At 38.0% G+C, this 20,836-nt stretch overlaps 1 protein-coding gene across 5 annotated transcripts in view; it reads right to left on the bottom strand.

Moving 5' to 3' along the window:
* Positions 1-1,627: 1,627 nt before the first annotated feature.
* SPAST (spastin) overlaps positions 1,628-20,836 on the bottom strand; it is a 30,065-nt gene continuing 10,856 nt past the window's right edge. For 3 of the 5 annotated variants that reach the window (XM_035108310.2, XM_035108311.2, XM_060272895.1), the window contains exons 4-17: positions 19,283-19,378; positions 13,743-13,930; positions 11,922-12,055; positions 11,501-11,594; positions 9,239-9,313; positions 7,766-7,837; positions 7,166-7,241; positions 6,560-6,651; positions 6,072-6,151; positions 5,104-5,146; positions 4,334-4,413; positions 3,862-3,932; positions 2,804-2,844; positions 1,628-2,215 (exon numbers count right to left, since the gene is read on the bottom strand). In XM_035108310.2, the coding sequence (XP_034964201.2) occupies positions 2,093-2,215; positions 2,804-2,844; positions 3,862-3,932; positions 4,334-4,413; positions 5,104-5,146; positions 6,072-6,151; positions 6,560-6,651; positions 7,166-7,241; positions 7,766-7,837; positions 9,239-9,313; positions 11,501-11,594; positions 11,922-12,055; positions 13,743-13,930; positions 19,283-19,378 (1,265 nt within the window). In that variant the 3' untranslated portion in view covers positions 1,628-2,092. The remainder of the gene's footprint in view (positions 2,216-2,803; positions 2,845-3,861; positions 3,933-4,333; positions 4,414-5,103; positions 5,147-6,071; positions 6,152-6,559; positions 6,652-7,165; positions 7,242-7,765; positions 7,838-9,238; positions 9,314-11,500; positions 11,595-11,921; positions 12,056-13,742; positions 13,931-19,282; positions 19,379-20,836) is intronic. The other 2 variants (XM_035108312.2, XM_035108313.2) reach the window with 1 other exon arrangement.

Below are 20,836 nucleotides of genomic sequence, written 5' to 3'. Positions count from 1 at the left end.
TTTTCTACTTGTTTATCTTATTCAGGTTTCCTAACCACAATATTCAATTAGGAAGGTGAATCAAAATATAAAAGCTCAATGCTCTAGGAAAACATTGGGAATTCATGACAGGGTCATCCAACTCATACAAGTAAGATCTTTCAAAAAAGTTAAAACTATTATATTAGCTTACCGTACGTAAGATAGAATACAACTGGAACCACTTTACACACAATCATGTCATAATCACACCAGTGTTTCCTCACAATAAAAACATGGTGTATGTCACACATAAATTTATCCATAGTCTAATAAATAGCTCATGGTATCTAAAAATAACGACGTTTCTGTCCATGTAGGCAGTCAACTTGTACTACCATAAGGCCTACTTTACCATTCATGCAATGAGGGGCACTGCACAATATTTCTACCTTCAGACGATATAGGGAAGTGGCCTTGACTTTATTTCATAGACCAAGAAAGGAAAGGAGATCTGTGATTAGTTATGTATCAAGAGATGATACTTAATGGTCCCTAGCTAAATACGTATGACAAATTTTAGCCCAAACAGAAAGTAATGCCACCTACATTGAACTTTCAGTGCAAAGAAACTTAAAGATTACAAACAAACTAGAAGGACATTGAAGGCATCGAAGTGTGAGGAAATATCAAGTTTTTTTTCAGCTTCCAGAAGCTGTTCACAATTAGTTTACTCTGAAGCTTCGGACACTAATGAAGATACCGACCATTATAGATAACAGCCATTATAGTGAAATATCCAGTTGCAGTGCTTTAACAAATTTTGTTTGTTTTTAGCAACCCCTATAGGTCTTAGAACTATGTAGATTTTCATGTGCGCAACTAGCATGGCATTGCACTTTTGGAATGCTATCAACGCTGATAGCTTGCAATAGATAAAGAAGGCTCTGTAGAAGTGCTCAAAGTTCCTCAAGTTGAAGATCAAACGGTTTTGATTTTTACTTCAATGGCAAAGAGTTATATTTTCTCAAAAGAATTTTGACAGTCCCATTTCAAATCATTATGGTCAAATTAAATCTTCCCTAGAACTAGAAAGCATAATTTTAAACACTGAGAAGATAAGCATACATTTATTCTCAACAGAATTTCTTTTGTTTCTTCTAATTTTCCATCCTCTTGACAACTTCTATCAATGTAACAAAGATGGAAATTTTCTTCCTACAGTTAAGTTCCTTTTTAAAGTCAGCTGTGCCTCTACAAACCAAGCACATGAAGGATATGAAAGTCTAATGCAATTAAAGAAGTAACCAAGACCACAATTACCTGGATTATTATAAAATTACCCAAGAACCACCTTCTTTGGATTTCAGTCACTGTAAAAATGAAATTTATCCTTTTATCCTTACTCTTGGTCTGAGAAACAACAGTATAGAAACAAGTATCCAACCATAGAAAGTTTATATAAATACATTAGAGAGACGCTGCAGGAAGTGAATGCTATAAGACTGGTAACTTTAATCCATTCAGAGTTTCATTTGGTTGAACTGGTCAGTGCTGTTCTGTGAAAGAAAGCTTTCTAAGCTGTTTTGTGACTGTAGAACTCCAAGAGAATGAAGAGTGGCAGACCAGTTTCTTTGTGTCCCAGTATTCACAATGCTGTCCTTCCTGATGCATATGAAGTGTTTTTATTTGGCACATAATTGATACATAGGTAAAAAAAAAGAGAGAGTATGACTCATACTCTTACAATTAGTAGTGTACAACAAAGCAAAAGCAAATGTCATGAGCAAATTTTAAAAGGGGTTTCCCAACTGAGAATCCTACTGGAATACTTCATCAACAAAATATACAAATTACATTTCCTACCATTGTTCAATTGCTAGAGGTCTTCCCCTGTGTCATATTACTGTGCTCTATCTTACAGTGCCCTGGGTTCTGTAAATCCAGATGTTAAGATTTATGAGATGTTGATCAACCTATTTCTATTCATTTTTTCCTTAAGTCAGTTCCCTGTTTTAGTGCAGATATTTAGAGTTCTATAAAGTCTTGTAAACTCTGGTCACATTCCAGCAGCAGTTTGCATCAACCGTCCCTTGTTGGCAACATTCTTCCCTTCCTTTGACAAAGATGCATATTAAACTGTTGTGTCTCCAAAGTCCTTGTTCCAGCGAATATAAGCTTCCAGGGTCTGTGGGCTGAGACTGCGTTTTATTTTCTTCAAGGACTCAGTGAAGTCTGATAATTTGATATTTCTCATCTAGAAGCAAAGAAGGTTTTTTACATTAACCACCTTGGTGATGCTTGTTTTCTAAGTTGCATTTTGGACTGAACTGAATCAGAATATAAAATATGCTCATTTAGCTATTAAACTTACAAAAGTCAGGATCATGGGGGAAAGTATCAGCAACAGCCAGAACAAAATAAATCCTGCCTTAATTCCAGGTGGTGTTAATACATGAGATCAGAAGTCCAGTCAAAATAAAAGGCTGTGAATTATTTCCTCTCACATAAAAAGTATTTGCTTAGCATGAACGCTTTTAACTTTCAGCCTTATAGTCTTGGCTGTGTTTCAAACAGTACAGAAATACATTTTGGGACTTGAATTCTTGGGGCTGCGGTGTTTGTGCTTTGCTTTTCTCTTAGGAATATCTCCAAACCTAAAGTGAACACCACATTTACACAACCAATGCAGCAATAACAAAAACCACAAAATCCTTGTGAAAAGATAAGGCAGAAAGATCTGAAAACGAGTGTGTGATTCTATTTCAAAGAAATTGTAAAAACAACAACAAGCAAAAACAGCTACAGTAGTTGGTTTGGCAAAGCAAATCTTAAAATAGCATACCTCACTGGCAGACATGTTCTTCACTTGCTCTGGTTTTAGTTCTGTAAATTAAAGAAATAACTATCAAATGTGTTTTGAAAAAAAGTATCTCCCACCAGAAGTCCCAATATCTGAAACATCCCTATCTTAGTACTGGAAAGTGAAACACACTAATAGTCATATGAGATATAAGGCATCAACAGCAATCACCTGGTTCCATTATTTTTTCAGTCCCGATCTGAAAAATTTCTAAGGTTATATTGTAAAATTATTATTTCTAGGAGAGTATTTTTAAAAAGAGAAATTAGTATTTTAAAGCTTTGTTCCATTCATGATTTTTTAGCATTTTAAAACTGGATACTAGGCTTAGTTTTGTTGAGAGATGCATCAGATGCTTTGGAATAAATTGTTAGTTTCTAGAATGTATATACAACAGAGCATTTATACTTTTATAAAGGTCCCGTTGCTCTGTCCCAGCTTCTGCCAACCTAGCAGTTCGAAAGCATACCAGTGCAAGTAGATAAATAGGTGTAAAGGTAAAAGACCCCTGGACAGTTAAGTCGAGTCAAAGGCGACTATGGGGTTGCGGCTCTCATCTCGCTTCAGCCAATGGAGCCAGCATTTGTCCACAGACAGTTTTCCACGTCATGCAACCAGCATGACTAAACTGCTTCTGGCGCAATGGAACACTATGACGAAAACCAGAGCACACGGAAACACCGTTTACCTTCCCACCACAGTGGTACCTATTTATCTACTTGCACTGGCATGCTTTCGAAATGCTAGGTTGGCAGAAGCTGCGACAGAGCAACGGGAGCTCATGTGTCACATGGATTCGAACTGCCAAGCTTCTGATCAGCAAGCCCAAGAGGCTCAATGGTTTACTGCTGCGGCGGGAAGGTAAACGGTGTCCTGTATCATGTAATCTCTTCATAGTGAATGGCACAATAAAAATCCTTGTCTAATACTATCCAGCTGTATTTTAAAAAATCTTTGAAATCAGGGCTTTATCTAGCACAACACAAAACAGAAAAAGGTTCATGATCTCATTTTTTTCATTAACAGATAACCAAGCTTACCTCGTATAGGACCCAGTGCTGCATCTTTTGCTAATGCTGTTAAGTCACTCCCTGAGTATCCCTCTGTCATTCTTTGTAAAGAGAAAGTGAACACAATTTTAGTTTTTTCCTGTGGATAACTGCATTAAAGAAACTCAGCAAGTTTACAATATTTTAAGTCACTAGCTTGTAGCAAAAGCAGACTGTTTTTTATTTTTTAAAAAACCTAAATAAAATGTTAATTTAAAATTAGCATTATATTGAATATTTAATGTTTCTGTAATGAAATTTTAGCTTTAGTATCAAACTGTCAGTGGTGTTATGTTTGATGGATGCATCAAATATTGATATTTACATAAGAAACTAAGGAAGGAAGATATCTGCATGACATACTCAAGAGAATTATTTTTAGAATCCCTGCTGATATGCAACAGTTTCAAATCCTACTACACATACACCAGCTGTAATGAACAACGATCAAAACGTTACTCACCTAGCTAGCTGTGCCAACTCTTTTTGGGTTAATGGATTTCCTTGCTTGCTCAAAAGATTTTTTAGTAAAAGCAGTCGTGTCTGTAAGGCACAATATTCACTATTTATACAAACAAGAAATCTTGTGTAAATTAATGTTATAAAAATACATAAAACAAGAGGCCTGCCAAAGATATAAACTGGCCAATATGATTATATTACACCTATGCTTTTCTGCACTGGCTGCTAGCTCATTTCTAGGCCCAGTCAAAATGTTGGTATTGCCTCAGTAAAAGCTCTCTGTATCTTGAGTCTAGGTTACCTGAAGATTACCTCCTCCCATATAAACCAATCCAGATTGTAAGGTTCTCTTCCAGATTTAGGCAGAAAATGGGATAATAGTAGAGAAAGAAGGAAGCGCTAGCTACTAAGAGGTTTGCAGGAGAAAAGGAACTAAAAATGAAAGAGGAATTGTTCAGCTTGGGCAGTAACAACTAACCACAGACCTTTCTCAAAGTTTGAACATATGCTGACAACATCTGATTAAGATTTTTGCTCCATATGACTTGAAATCCTTTTTTTACTGAAAGCTTAGATTTTCAAAAATGTGAAAAGACAAGCAGATTGTGAGCTGGAAGGATGTATTCTATGCTGCAAACTCTTTTATAAACCATGCTCACTGAAAAATCATGTTTATAGCAATTATACGAAAGATTTCAATCTTTCACAAATTTGCACCAAAAACAAGCAGGAAGGCAGTCTTTTGTAAAAATGCAATCACAAGCTACGTACCTCTTCATTTGGTAAAGATACATACACTCGTTTGATGAATCGCCTGAAAACACAAATATTGATACAGAAACTATAATTAGGGAAGCACGGTATGTAAAAAGCCAATTTTCTGTATCATGCCAAATTTAAAGCGCAAACATCACACTCTGACGGTATGAAAGAAGAATTCCTGTAATAAGAGGATACTAAAAATAGCTTAAAACTACACATGAATAATTTCAATAAATGCACTCTTTATGTAGATATATTTTTGGCTAAAATATGTCATATGGCATTACAAAGGTGTTCAATAGCATCTGATGCCTGAAAAATGCAACTGTCTACTAAATGAGGTAGCTGGTAGGGGGGGGGGGTCCTTTATTTTAGAAACCATTTCTTTTGTACATTGTTGTTTTAGCAAATCCAATACATAACACCCATACAGATGGCAGTCAAGACTGACCTGAAGATCTCCCAGGCCTTATTATTATTTAGCTCAAATTGTTTCAATGTTTTCTAACAGTAAATTTGTACCACCTACAGCAGCCTATATCCTCCGCTAAAGAGCTAGCTTCATCCCCATCACGCTTCTATCCCTCATTATCTCAGCTGTGCCATTTGATGTGTTAAGTCACCCTGAAAAACAGTATTCCTCCCATTCCATTAGCAGAAGCCAAAGGACTTTCTGTAATTGGAAAGGCACCTTTAGATTCAACCCTATGTCTCATACATTTTCAAAGGAAAATTATAAGGTTCAGTTTTATTCCTATTAAAAACATTCCAAGCAGTTATGAATATTTTCAATAATTCCCCTGTGTGATACCACATCTACAGTGCAGATTCCAATAATTCTGTGCACAAACACACCCTAAATTATTCTTTGAAATACTGGAACCCAACACATACCAAGTAAATGATCAAGAATACCTACTAAATTTAATGCCAACCCTCACTATGTACAGCTGTTAATAACACATGGCGTAAAGTACCTGAGAACAGCATCATCAAGCTCTTGTGGCCTGTTAGTTGCTCCCATTACAAGTATTCGGTCTTCTCCTGAAGACTGTACCTATTTTTTTTTCCAAAAAAGCAAAGCTTAAATATTTAGAAATTGAGACTTAATACTACCACAAAATACAGTAGTTACCTGAAAAAGCTTAATGTTATAGATTGGTATACTCTTAATTTTTGCTAAGCAATGACTTTGCTTAGTGTTCCATATTATAAAAACGCAAACAACTTCACTGGTTTTCATGACTTCATATTGCGCCAGTTCACCAGCCACCACTTTGGACAATACTTAGAGCTCAGCAAAACAGGAAAAGAAAACAGTTCCTTTTTCCCAATAAAATATCCCTTGTCCCTTCTCTATTTGCTCTTCAGGATCCAAATAGAACTAATAAAAGGGATAATCCACAGTTTAAACACAACAAATCAGTATGCATTGATGTAGCTTCATACCAAACATAATACTTACACCATCAAACTCTATTAAAAATTCCGTTTTTAAACGTCTACTAGCATCATGTTCACCTTCTCTTCTTTCGCATAAGAGACTATCCACTTCATCTAAAAAATGAAAGTAGCAACATTATAACATTTCCTATAATGAAAATATAACTGAAGTAAGTAAAATAACTTATTTTATTCAAAATCTATTATTGAGAGCCATGAAGTTAATAACATATTTGAGAATGAGCAGGCATAAGTCTTTTTTGTCTTCAGTACATCAATACCAGACTTTTTAATATATATTCGCAGAGCAGCTTCTAATATATTAGTTCTGTAAACTTCCTACTTATTTAAATTATAAAACAAATCCAATAAAATGGACAATAGCTTATGATGCAGCTTCACCTGATCACAACATCAGGTTCTTTTACAAGTTAAAGCAGACATCCCCAACCTGCGGCCCTCCAGATGTTTTGGCCTACAACTCCCCTGATCCCTAGATAACAGGATTAGTGGTCAGGGATGATGGGAATTGTAGTCCAAAACATCTGGAGGTCCGAAGGTTGGGGATCCCGGAGTTAAAGTTTGAAGGTGCTTTACTTTTTTAAATTCACAAATGCTAAACTTTTACCTATAAAAATTATAGAAGGTTGGAGTTCTCTGGCTACTGCAAAAAGAGCACGCACTAGTTTCTCTCCTTCACCAACCTAAAAAGAAGATAAGGCATCTACTTCAGAAAAAGTTTGTTAATATGGTTCATTCATATCCTTTTCATTTATATAAAACAAGACCAAGACCAAATTTTGACACCAACTCTGTGCTGGTACTTGCAATATATGTTATCTGCCTTCTTGAATAAAAACCTAAACTCAATGGTTTGGATACCAACACAATCAATTTAAGGAAGTTCATGGAAGGAAAACCTTACAAAGTGGATTTCTGGGTGTGCACATAGCTGCAGGGGGAATGCAGGTGAGAAACTTTCTTTCTGTGAACTTAGTTAGGATCCAAGCCAATAACTTTGTCATAGGGTTTAACAAGTTGCAGTGAAATTTAAGTGATTGCCTTATCACATTTCTTTAGAAATATGTGTTTATAGCAACTTTTCATTGCCAAATGCTCCTAAAAAGCCCGGGGCCAGTTACAATTTTTTTTTTAGCCAAATCCACATTATCAAGAACCCCAGGTATTTTTCTAAGGTGTACAATTAGAATATACAACTGCTACTTACATATTTTGATGTTAGACTTGCAGCACTTATGTTAAAGAAAGTTGAATTTGATTCTGCAGCCACTGCTTTGGCCTTGAATAAGAGAAAATGCCAAGTGAGGGCTACCGCATAAAAGGTTTACAGTATTCTTACTAAATATGTAAGAAATAGTACAGTACAGTTATGGAAAATCCAAATAGTCTATCATTGATTTAGCAATATATAGCATGTCATTCCCTAAAAGTGTGACATGTCTGCCAAGGTAGTCAGCTGAATTTTCAAATGCTTTATCTCTTCAAATTTATTCATAAAAACTGTATGCAGCTAATCTGAGGCTGTCAGCCACCGTACAGTGAGATTCAAATATAAACTATTAAAACTGGAATATGAACCAACTTCCTCTATTGGATTTGAGATAACATGAGTTTATGAAGCACTTCTTTTTTATTATTCATAAAGTATTAGGAAATAAACTGAAAACAGTTTTACAAATCCTGATGTACCAAATGTGCTACACTAAAGCACCACAATGCAGCATCTTATACAAGCTTTCCCCCCTTCTTATACAAGGGAAAAAAAGAAATGCCAATTTACTGAAAGTAAACCAAGAAAATCATTGTTTTTTCCATAAAGGTATACAGCTCATTCCTACTCTTAAGAGAGTATTTGCATGTTAATACCAAGCACCAAATTCACTTAAAAACCATCTACGGCCATCTCTCCAAGCTTAAGTTAATTTACCCACCCACCCCCTCAAAGCTGTGATAGCCTAAGTAAAATAAGTGTAAGATGCTTTAGGCAGTTTATTATGCATATATGAATAGAAAGAGGGTGGGAGACTCTCACTTACTGGGCTCTGGAAGCCCTTGTAAGGTTTTGCAGGGCCACCCAAAGGCTTTTCCTTTGCAGAAAGAGCTTTTCAAGCTTTGCACCTTGCTTACAGGGTTCTGGGGATGTTGCACAAAGCCTCTAGTAGGCTGCAGGGAAATCCTGGATGGCAGAGGTTGTTCCTTGGATTGTTCTGATTTAATGCTATTTTGCCTTTGCATATGGACCTCTAGAACCTCAGTGTACGTTATACAGCAGAACTGTACAGCAGAACTGTTTTCATATCCACCCATAATAGCACACAGAATTGCCCTTTCAGACCAATTAGGTATCACAATCCCATGGCACTACTGATGTTAAACATAACCTATGCCACCACGGGCTCTTGCTGGTCTTGTTGGCCAAGTGCATCAAATGTTTTCCTCCTCAATGTAAACTCTCAGTTCTTAAAAGATAAGTTGCAAGTTATCTGTACTTTCCTCATAAGATACTGTAAAAATTCTCGGTATTCTTCCAAGCAGAGTGCAAACAGCCCAACATTAAAATATTCTCCTATTTCAAAGAGATTATTCAACACCTTTCTTTCATAAAAACAGAAAGCAAATGTGGAAAGTTCTCAAAAACCTGAGCAGAACAACATGCTAGAGTACAAAACAGATTTCTCACCAACATCGTCTTTCCATTTCCTGGTGGGCCAAACAACAACAATCCACGTGCAGGAGCCCTAAGCCCTGTAAACAGCTGAAAGAATAGCGGAGTTACACACAGTTTTCTGACTGTAAACAAGCCTGAGGTTATATGGAAACTGGCAGCATCTACACATACATTTAACACTGGTGTTTCTTTAAAAGATGTAACTATCAAAAAGACAGGTGATCCAGACTACTGGAAGACCTGCTATCTCAACCCAGTCTTTCCACCTTAATATCAACAGTAGGGTAAGCATAGGGAAAGAGAACAAGAAGGGAGGGGGAAGGCCAGGGCAGGCCATATCAAAGAAGAAAAAAGGAAAGGAAAGAAGGACAGGGTTGTAGCTTGAATAGCTTTGGATCATCTAGCTGTAACACAACAGAAGTGATCTGTATGTAGCCCAGAGTTGGACAAGTTTTTAAAAATACTCCTCTATGCAGGTCCACCTATTTTCAAGCCATCAGTTCCAGCATTCTGCTCTTCCTCGTCTACTGTCAGAGCAGTGTGTGCTTTGTTGTATTATCAGCCAGTTACTCAGCAGAAAGAGGGAGATACCAAGTTCCACTACCAAGTAGTTCCTCCAATAAGCAACTCAGACACCCTACGCAGAAGATACTATGGATAATGGCATCAAATGTCAGAAAGACCCAAGCAAATCAACATTGCACCTCCCGCCCCTTAGAAAGGTCATCCCACAGGGATGCACAGCTTCTGTGCAATGTATTTCTGGTCTGTGACCATAATAAATCAATTCATTTCAGCTTCTGTCCCAAAATAAGGCCTATGGCCTAATTGAAATGGGTCAACAAAGCCAGTTTCATCCATGAGTATCTAGAGTTGGCTAGCCTTTACTCTCTTCTCCAGTACCTTGCCCAGGAAAGGAATATCTTCCAATGGCCCATAATCATGGGCCATTTTTTCCAGGGCCAGGTTAGCTCTCTTCACAGCTTTGTTGGCTGTTTCGTGCAAAGCTATAATGGGTTGAGTTGAAGAGCTCCACTGATGCAAGATTCCTCTACACAATTAAGGGTGATTTCCCCCACCCATTACTACCTGTATGACACAGCCCATACTATTAACAAGTCGCCTCCCCACTAGCTCCGGGAGAGGGTGACAGGGTGCTGCAGGAGGGAGGAGGGGAAAAGAAATAATGGTTTGCAAGCTTCCTTCTGCTGACACACACTGTAGGTTGTATCCAGTGGCTGTATTTACATTTACATTACATACCTAATCATAAAAGGATATTTATTAACATGTTGGCCAAATAATAATTTGAACTTGCATTGTGTCAGCATAACAGTATATATTTAACTTTATAGTGTTTCAAACCATGTTTATCAGAATTTGAAGTTGTGTGTAATCAGCAGATCTTTGCAACCTAATGCCCTCTCTCTCCTTCCTGTGATATTTGTATACTTTGGCTGTCATTTTTGCCCCTTTATTTAGTGTATACTTAGCACCAAAATTCATAGAAGAGCTTTTAGAAATTTTGGTGGATGGGAATGCATTTCAGCTTTAGTGTGTGGTTTGTGATTAGCTACTACTTAGTATAGGGACGCGGGTGGCGCTGTGGGTTAAACCACAGAGCCTAGGGCTTGCCAAATCCCTGTGACGGGGTGAGCTCCCGTTGCTCGGTCCCAGCTCCTGCCAACCTAGCAGTTCGAAAGCACGTCAAAAGTGCAAGTAGATAAATAGGTACCGCTACAGCGGGAAGGTAAATGGCGTTTCCATGTGGTGCTCTGGTTTGCCAGAACCGGCTTTGTCATGCTGGCCACATGACCTGGAAGCTGTACGCCGGCTCCCTCGGTCAATAACACGAGATGAGCACCGCAACCCCAGAGTCAGTCACGACTGGACCTAATGGTCAGGGGTCCCCTTACCTTTACCTTTACTACTTAGTATACATATTGCAATGATATATATAGAACACATATTAGATCTAAGAAAGTCGGTTTATAAATATTTTAAATAGATACTATGGACAAGAATAGTCTTAATTATTAACAACCCTACTGGGTTACAATGAAGAAGCATGATCTTTATTACTACTTTTAAGGAAGAGATGCAAATACAGCAAGGTTTCTCTGGAAACAGTCTTGATCCTTTTCTTGGTACATTATGTGAATTAATACCAAATTGTAAATGAGCAGCATTAACATAAATAGAATACATCTTTTATACGCAGAACAGAAGGCTCTAAGGTGCAAAATAAAAACTGATAGAAAACATATTGCTTACCTCAGGTCTAAGTGAAGGAAGAATAACAATTTCTTGCAGTGCCTGCTTAGCCAGCTCTTGCCCAGCAATATCATCAAATTTGACAGATGGCCCACTAACAGATACAGAATACCAATTAGTGCAACAATAGACATTTCATTGCTCTGGAGTACAGCTGGCTAGTTTTACACCATTACAGCCATTTAATAAATCCATTAAATTTATGAAATTACCCACATTTATATTCAATGTTTCATTTCCTATAACCACATCTGCATGTTTTATTTAGACCCCCAAAACTAAATTCTGCTATCAACTCATACAGAAAAATTAATATGTTTTATCTTAATTGCCCTATTAGGAAAAGAAACCCACTTTTCTTGCATGCTAATCTAAAAAAATAACCCTGTCTTTATTAAAGACAACCACTGACGTTGCTTACCTGTCTGCTATTTCATTGAGAATAAGATTAGCAAGATTACTGTCCACATTTCTAAAAACCTTCATGTCTTTCTTTTTTCGTACAGCAGTTGTAGGAGTAGAAGGCTTGTTGGCTCTATTATTTTTCGGAGTAGCCTGAAGAAACAATTTTTTTCATATATTTCAATATGTTTGGGGGAAAAACACAAGGATAGCCTCCAGTTCCTTGGAATATTGACTTTGAATCTGGAGGTTCCACTGCTATTATGGCTGACAGAGCTACGCATCATGAATTTGTTTAATCCCCTTTTGGAGTCATCTCAAGTCAGTGGCAATCACCATATATTTTAATACTGATTTCCACAAATAAAGGAATCAATTTCCTTTACTCCATGCAAAAAATGTAGAAACCTCTATCATGTTTCTTCCTCCTGTTTGTTGTTTTTTAAAAAAACAAAAAACTGAAGAGCTTCACACACTTTAGCATCCCTTTGTAGAGATGTGCCTATCCCTTTATCATTCAGGTGGCTTTTTCATTCTGAAATCCTTTGAGATGGAGTAATCAGGACTGTACATATTCCAAATGCATCTGCAGCATAGATTTGTATGAAAGCAGAATGATACCGGCTGAGTTAGTTTCAGTCCCTTTCCTAATCAACCCTTGTAAGAAATTTGCATTTATCATCACTGCCACACATTCTGTTGATTTTTGGATAGATTATCCACCACATTCCCAAGCTCTGTTTCCTGGTTAATCAGACCAATCAACAAGTATGTTTTAATTCATGCAACATTATTTGGAGGTCTTGGACTCTTGAAAATTCTTACTAGGGTATTCTATATTGACAGTTAATTTTGGCATTCTCCTTAAGTACATGGGGGGAAATGAACATAGACTACCAACAAGTAGTCTTTAAAAGAGTAATGGTGGCGAGGGAGTGGTTTGATAGTGACACAGCATTGTACTATCATGTAGCATCCTCTGATGAAACAAATTCTGGAGGTTTCTGACACACTTTAGACCAGGCACCCCCAACCTTTGGCCCTCCAGATGTTTTGGACTACAATTCCCATCATCCTTGACCACTGGTCCTGTTAGCTAGGGATCATGGGAGTTGTAGGCCAAAATATCTGGAGGGCAACAGGTTGGGGGTGCCTGCTTTAGACTGAGGAAAACCCAACCATCTTTTCAGAAAGATGATCAAGGACAGTCAACAACTGTATGGACCCCTGTTCTAGTTTCCTATTGGGAAGCAGGTGAATCACAAATGAAGCCACTGCACACCTATATACCCTTGGAGCCATTTTGTTAACTGATTTCAAGCAGGCATAGCACTACTGGCTGCCAACTTCTAACACATGGTCTCAATCAAAAAAAGAGCTAGGACAATAAAAGTAGCACTTTTCTTTAGAAACTCTTTTTGCAATGTAGAAGAAGAGGAGGAGGAGGAGGAGGAGGAGGAGGAGGAGGAGGAGGAGGAGGAGTTTGTATTTGATATCCTGCTTTATCACTACCTGAAGGAGTCTCAAAGCGGCTAACATTCTCCTTTCCCTTCCTCCCCCACAACAAACACTCTGTGAGGTGAGTGGGGCTGAGAGACTTCAAAGAAGTGTGACTAGCCCAAGGTCACCCAGCAGCTTCATGTGGAGGAGCAGACACGTGAACCCTGTTCACCAGATTACTAGTCTACTGCTCTTAACCACTACACCACACTGGCTCTCAAGACTCTAAGCTTTGAAATAAAGCTCTCTGTTGCCATGTATTTCCTCAATTTTGAATGGTAACGTTTCTGTTATAAAGACAAACTGACAAGCAAGCAGCACATGGAGCCTATTGCCTTACCTTCTGAGTTGAAGCTGCAGGAACAGTTCCTTGTCTAGGTACAGAAAAATTGGATATTCCACTATAACTAGGTGTCCTTTGGTGCCCTGAAAGCCCCACAGATCCAGTTTTTGCCACAGATTTTGAACGAGGGAGTGAGTTACTCGTTTGAGTCAATGGGTCCTTCTTTTTTGGAACAGCTCCACTTTCTACAAAAAGAAAGACACAGATATGTCAATATAGGGTATACTCAAAACAACTAGTTGCACACAATCCTCTGTTTAAAAATAATGAATGATGTCTTGATCAAATGTACTGCTTTATAGCATTTTCTAAAGTGGAGGAGTCATATTAATATATGTTTTGTTACTAGTGATGTAAAAACAGCTTTTTCTTGGTAGAAAATTCCAGTAAGTCTACATTAATACCACTCCTGGACCACCATAAACTCAGATTAGTCAAAAAAAATCCTTCCAGTAGCACCTAAGAGACCAACTAAACTTAGTTGGTCTCTAAGGTGCTACTGGAAGGATTTTATTTTATTTTGTTTTGACTATGTCAGACCAACACGGCTACCTACCTGTAACTCAGATTAGTCAAATTCTATTTAACAATTAGTTGTTTAAACATTACTGGATATGCAGTTGTCAACCACCACATTTAATACTACAGCAAATAAGTTTTCTGGTCTTTAGAATCCTACAAATACATTCATTCACTTGGTACACATGAACTGTAATTACCACTAGCATAATCATAATTGCTAGGCATCTACATAACACTTAGAATATTCAAAACTCTAAACCAATGTTACAGTCCTTAATAAGAAATAGAAAAATGTAAGGTAAGTTACCGGTAGTATTATTATCCACATATTGTCAACGGAGGATGGCAAGACTGACCCACCTCATGAATTCATAGCAGAGACAATATCTGAACTAGGGACCGAGTCTCTTAATCACTACATTATACAGTGGTACCTCGGGTTAAGAACTTATTTCGTTTCGGAGGTCCGTTCTTAACCTGAAGCACCACTTTAGGTAATGGGGCCTCCTGCTGCTGCTGCTGCGCCGCATGATTTCTGTTCTCATCCTGAAGCAAAGTTCTTAACCTGAGGTGCTATTTCTGGGTTAGCGGAGTTTGTAACCTGAAGCGTTTGTAACCCGAGGTACCACTGTACCTGTATGAAGCAAAGTATCAACTCTGCAGCATCTGAATGGTGTTTTTAGAATAGGAAGAGGCAGCCAAAATTCTAGCTGGACATGGCTTATGTCAGCCAAGTCCAATATACATCCAGTGATTCATTTCTGGGAAACACAATGCCAACAATAGCACAGGTAACCAACCCAACAGCTAAATTCTGAATGAAGATTATAGTTCATCTCTTACATTGATTGGCATATTATCTGAATTGTGTTACACAGCTGCATGTTTAACTGAAAATAATCCTGAAATTCAGTTTAAAAATAATTCTGCCTAAGCCACTACACTTTAGCTAACATAATTATTTTATGTGGCCTGACCAATGTGATCCAGCATGCTTTATCTTTACCAAATCACATTTTTGTCACTTCAGAGTACAGTGTCAAAGTTGAAAGCAAAGAAGTAAAAACATATTGTAAATCTTAGAATGCCAGACTCACTCTCCACTTATTTTAAAACTTTGTGCCATACTTCAGTTTGAAATTCATAGGGCACTTCACAAAACATTAAGGACAACAAATAAAACAATGAACAATGAAGTAGTAACAGCAGCAAACATTAAGAAGTCAAAAGTTAAAAATAATTTTAGAAGTCTGGAAAACCAATAAATCTTTGCCTTGTGCATTATAGTCCTAGCAAAATAGGCACCAAGTGCGAATATCTGAGGAGAGAATTTTCAATTTATCTGGCAAGAGTATCCAAAGGAGGGCCTCAAACATTTATATTAATACCCAGATACATACCCAGGTAGATGGATAAGGAAGGAGACAATACCTATTGTAACCAGGTCACAACCTATGCAGGGCTTTGTACTGTGCTTAGAAACAGATCAGAAGCCAATGGAGTTCTTTAGGTATTAGCATTATGCTCCTGATCCCAGCTAGTAACCTAACTGAACTTCAGAATATCTGAAGAAGTATCTGAAGAAGTGTGCATGCTACTGGAAGGAATTTTTTTATTTTGTTTTGACTACGGCAGACCAACACGGCTACCTAACCTGTAACTTGAACTTCAGAAGGCAGTCCCAAATGCAAAGCATTGCAGTTGTCTATTCTGGAAGCCGCCAGAGCACTGATAACTGTGGACAGGTTATTGTATCTATTGTTAAATGAAAATATATCCTGTCCTACCTACTGCAGAAGCCTAAGGCTGCAAACACACCCACAATTCAAAAACATTCTAAAACGGTTAAAATAGTCTAAAACCAGTTATAATTAAAAACATTGTTACATCCACTGATTTCAGGGTTGCTAAGAATAGTATTAAAGCTAGAACCATGAGTATTTCCCACCAAAATAAATAAATCTGCAGAGTGGAGTACACCCCTATTCAGAACTGATTGACTACTGGTTCCCTAGACAAAACACCTTTTAACAGTAAATAAATCCTGACAAGCTTGAGCTTCAGTTTGTTGGCAATCATTTGGTCTATTCATGATTCCAATGGATAACTTAGCACTTCCACTACCTTGACTAAATCCACTGTCAAGGAGAGACAAGAGTGTACACAGGAAACACCACACTACCAAACCTTGGATGACCTCACCCAGCAGCTTCAAGTAAATGTGAAACAGAAGAGGGGAGAAAAAAGAACCTTGTAGGACCGCATAACGAACATATATCCTATGGGATCCAACAGTAGTACAGTGGTATCTCTACTTACGAATAACTCTACTTACGAATGTTTCTACTTACGAATGGAGCTCCGTCCGCCATCTTGGACGCGGTTTAGATAGGATTTTTTCTACTTACGAATTTTTAGATAGGGTTGCTTCTACTTACGAATTTTTTCTCCCAATGCATTCCTACGGGATTCGAATTACAAAATTTTTCGACTTACAAATGTGTGTTCGGAACGCATTAAATTCGTAAGTAGAGGTACCACTGTACCTGCTAGTGCCACCTTCTGGAAGTGGCCCTTCAGCTAGGAGTGGGACTACTTTACTACTGTGATCTCTACTCTCAAATCAGGGAGTCTTTCCAAAAGGAGGCTGATTGTACCAATACTGCTGAGAGTTTCATTCAAAAGTAACTGGAATTAGTTGGCAACCAACCTTCAAGCATTCTGCCCAAGGAGGAGAGTTGGGACTGACTAACAGTTATTACTGCTCTTGTGGTGCAAGGAGAGTTTCTTCAGAAGCAACCTCATAACTGTTACTTTCAAAGCAGCTGGAATCACTCCTTCTAGCAAATAGGTATAGGCTAGATGCAATAAGCCAAGAAGGGAACCAGTTAAGCAGGCTTGCAGTAGGCAGCACCTCTCCAACCCCCGTATCTACATCCTCATACCACAAAACTAGACAAGAAGGTACTCTAAGCAGAAGAAGACCAAACTGCAAAACTAGTTGGATACCAACTCAGGACAGAACTTTGTCCTGGAAGCACATAGCAATATCACAGCATGTTTCCAAGGATCTATGGCGTCACTCTGTGGGACAACCTGAGGTAGGCCCTGAATCACTCAGAATAGTTCTACTGGACAGTACCAAGGATGTAAAAATGGCAGAGAACTCTTCATCACCATCACCGCCACGAAGACAACTTGATAAGTCACTACCTGTTTTTGACTGGATTCAGACTTGAGATTAACACCACATGTTCTAGATTTTTCCTGCTTCACCTCATTGTCTATAACTCACTGGTAAACCAGAGACCAGATTGGGTTATGTGAAGGGAGCAAAGCTTCTTAGAAGTAATCTTTACTTGAGAGTACCTCCCAAATATAGTTGGAGGAGCAATTTTATTCTAAGCTTTAACAGCTTTATGGTGCAGTTAAGAAGATATTACTGACTCTCAATCATCAGCACAGATTCAAATTATTTATCAAAACAACTTGCATTAAATGGAACAAAACTATATTGTTCCTTCAAAAAATAATTAAAATTCATCTGATATCTGGCAATGCCTTAGTCAGACCGCAACTGGAATACTGTGTCCAATTCTGGGCACCACAACTTAAGAAGGATGTTGACAAGCTGGAACGTGTGCAGAGGAGGACAACCAAGATGATCAAGAGTCTGGAAACTAAGCCTTATGAGGAGTGCTTGAAGGAGCTGGCTATATTTAGCTTGGAAAAGAGGAGACTGAGAGGAGATATGATAGCCATATTCAAAAAATCTTAAGGGCTCTCACATGGAGGAGGGAGCATGCTTGTTTTCTCATGCTTTGGAGCAGGCATCCCCAAACTTGGCCCTCCAGCTGTTTTGGGACTACAACTCCCATCATCCCTAGCTAACAGGACCAGTGGTAGGGATGATGGGAATTGTAGTCCCAAAACAGCTGGAGGGCCAAGTTTGGGGATGCCTGCTCTGGAGGGTAGAACTTTAACCAATGGCTTTAAGTTGCAAGAAAGGAGATTCTGACTAAACAGTCGGAAAAACGTTCTGACAGTAAGAGCTGTTCAGCAGTGAAACAGACTCCCATGAGAAATGGTGGACTCTCCTTCCTAGGTTGTTTGTAAACAGAGGTTGGATGGCCATCTGTCATGGATGCTTTAGCTGAGATTCCTGCATGCAGGGGATTGGCCTAGATGACCCTTGGGATCCCTTCCAACTCTAAGATTCTATGGAAGTTCCAGCCGTGTACATGAGCTAAGCAAAAGTATATGAAAAGCAGGTAGTATTTCAAAGCCTCATTTAAGAATGGTTAGCAAGAATGAAGAGAGTATTTATGGCCCAAAAGTAACAGGCAGATTTAAAAAAAAACAACTGAGGAAACCCATTCCACCTCAACTCTCTGGGGATTCTCATATAAAATACCAAATTTGTAAAGCAAAAATATTAAGCCACAATGCTTGAGTTTTAGCTTAGTTGTGCTTTCAACAATATTTGCATCTGTTCATTTGAAAGCATTTGTCTTACAAACAGTGAAAATAACTGAGATGACCAATTAGCTAGTATGCAGAGAAGCTACCCTACTTAACAAAATTACAAAACAAAACTAACAATGAACATTTCACAATCTGCTGTTTTAAGTTCACTTATCCTTTTTAGTGCATACTTTCAGAATGTTAGGTTACAATCCTTCCCCCAAATATATGACTTCAACCAACTCCCACATATAGTTATCCTAGTTAAGTTAAAACTGCATTTTAAAACCATGTGATTTTTAAAAATTAACACTTTGCCTTAGGAACCATTTCATTTCAAATGTGGTGAACTTTAAAGTACAAAGAAAGGAGTTCAACAAAAGCAATGTTAACAATTTTGAGGACAGAACGCACTACAGAAACCTTTCAGTAGAAAAGCATTTTAAAACTTGTTTAGGTGCAGGCAATTTAGCACTGCATATTTTCTTTGTAACATAATATATACTGAGACATCCCCCTAATTATTTAGGTGCTGGTAAAACCAAACCCACCTGACTGGAGATGTCCATTGCGGCATACCAGGTTAGTACTGTCACTACAGATTTCCATTTGCAGCTTGGGAATTTGCTTAACTGCCTGCATCTTCTCTATGCAACAAAACAGAAGGGTGGGGAAGGACAAATAAAAAACAAAAAATGAACCCATGGAAGTTACGTATACTAATCACACAAAAAATGACTTTGCCTTTGATTGACTTGAAATGGATTTAAGTTAGAAAGCATGTGTCTTATGTTTGCTATACTGTATTATGAAGCTACAAGAACATCTAAAAGATGATTGTATATTATGGAAAGGTTGTGAATTACAGTCAATAACCAAGTTAGTCAGAAATCACAATGTAAAAGATTGATGGGAAACTTTTCAATGCTGTATGCACAGGTATCTCTATCCATGGGAACACGAAGGTTTTAGGTGAGAGAGCTTGTAACCAGTTGGTGCATGTTGCAGCCAGATCTTATCTTTATAGTACGCTTTATTGGCAAATGTTTGTGTATAATTACCCTGTTTCTCATATTTTAAGACATACCCATAAAATAAGCCATAGCAGGATTTTTAAGCATTCAAGGAATATAAGCCATACCCCGAAAATAAGACATAGTGATAGGCGCAGCAGCAATGCCGGCCGCGGCAGGAGGAGGAGGAAAAAAATAAGACATCCCTTGAAAATAAGCCATAGTGTGTTTTTTTGAGGAAAAAATAAATATAAGACATGTCTTATAATATGAGAAACACGGTACCACTCCATATTTAACAGCTAATGCTTGCTTCAGATTACATCATGTCAGACAATTCTTCAATTAATAAGGTTGAGCAACAATCATCTTTTCTGATCAAATTAGCATCTTCAAATTTCAACACTACATTACTAAATATCAAATATCCTAAAGGAAAAATGGATTCTTAAAGGGGTGTAGCATTATTGTACAATTAGCAGATTTGGGGTAAACTGATGAAGCCTTTCTGCCACTTCTAAAGTATGATGTATACTTGAGAAATATTCCAATAAATTATACTGCTTCAATTCCAACACTCCAGCCCTTATGACAATCATTATTTGTCATCTTTCTGAAGTAACATAGTAAACAGCCTCTTGAACTTGACTCGTCATAACACCCTGAAGCATTCACACACTTAACTTATTTGGAGTTCTTCACACTAATTGGTTTCAGAATGAGGGGTCAACACCCATTTTATTTAGCAAAAGAAAGGTTGGGTGCAGGGTTGCCACTCTGCAGATGGAAGTGATTCTGATCTAGCAGAAGCTTATGCTGGAATAAAGATGGCTATTTTCTACTCTCCCCCTTTTCCCCTGCAGCCCTCAGTGTTGTGTTGCAGAGGGGCCTGCAGCCACTGATATCAGCTTTTCAGAGGGCAACACAGGAAAGGAGGAACTAGCAAAAACAATCTTCCTTTCTCTGTTCCTCTAGCCGAGTTTCACATGATCAAAACTTCATTGCATGCAAGTTTGAATCCAACCCACACAGAAAAGAAAAACAGCCACTGTCAAAAAGCAACAGTTTTCAATGCAGTTTTGGCTCACAAAA

Source organism: Zootoca vivipara, chromosome 3, assembly GCF_963506605.1.
Source record: "Zootoca vivipara chromosome 3, rZooViv1.1, whole genome shotgun sequence".
Lineage (NCBI taxonomy): Eukaryota > Metazoa > Chordata > Lepidosauria > Squamata > Lacertidae > Zootoca > Zootoca vivipara.
This window is presented reverse-complemented; position numbering and strand designations above follow the sequence as displayed.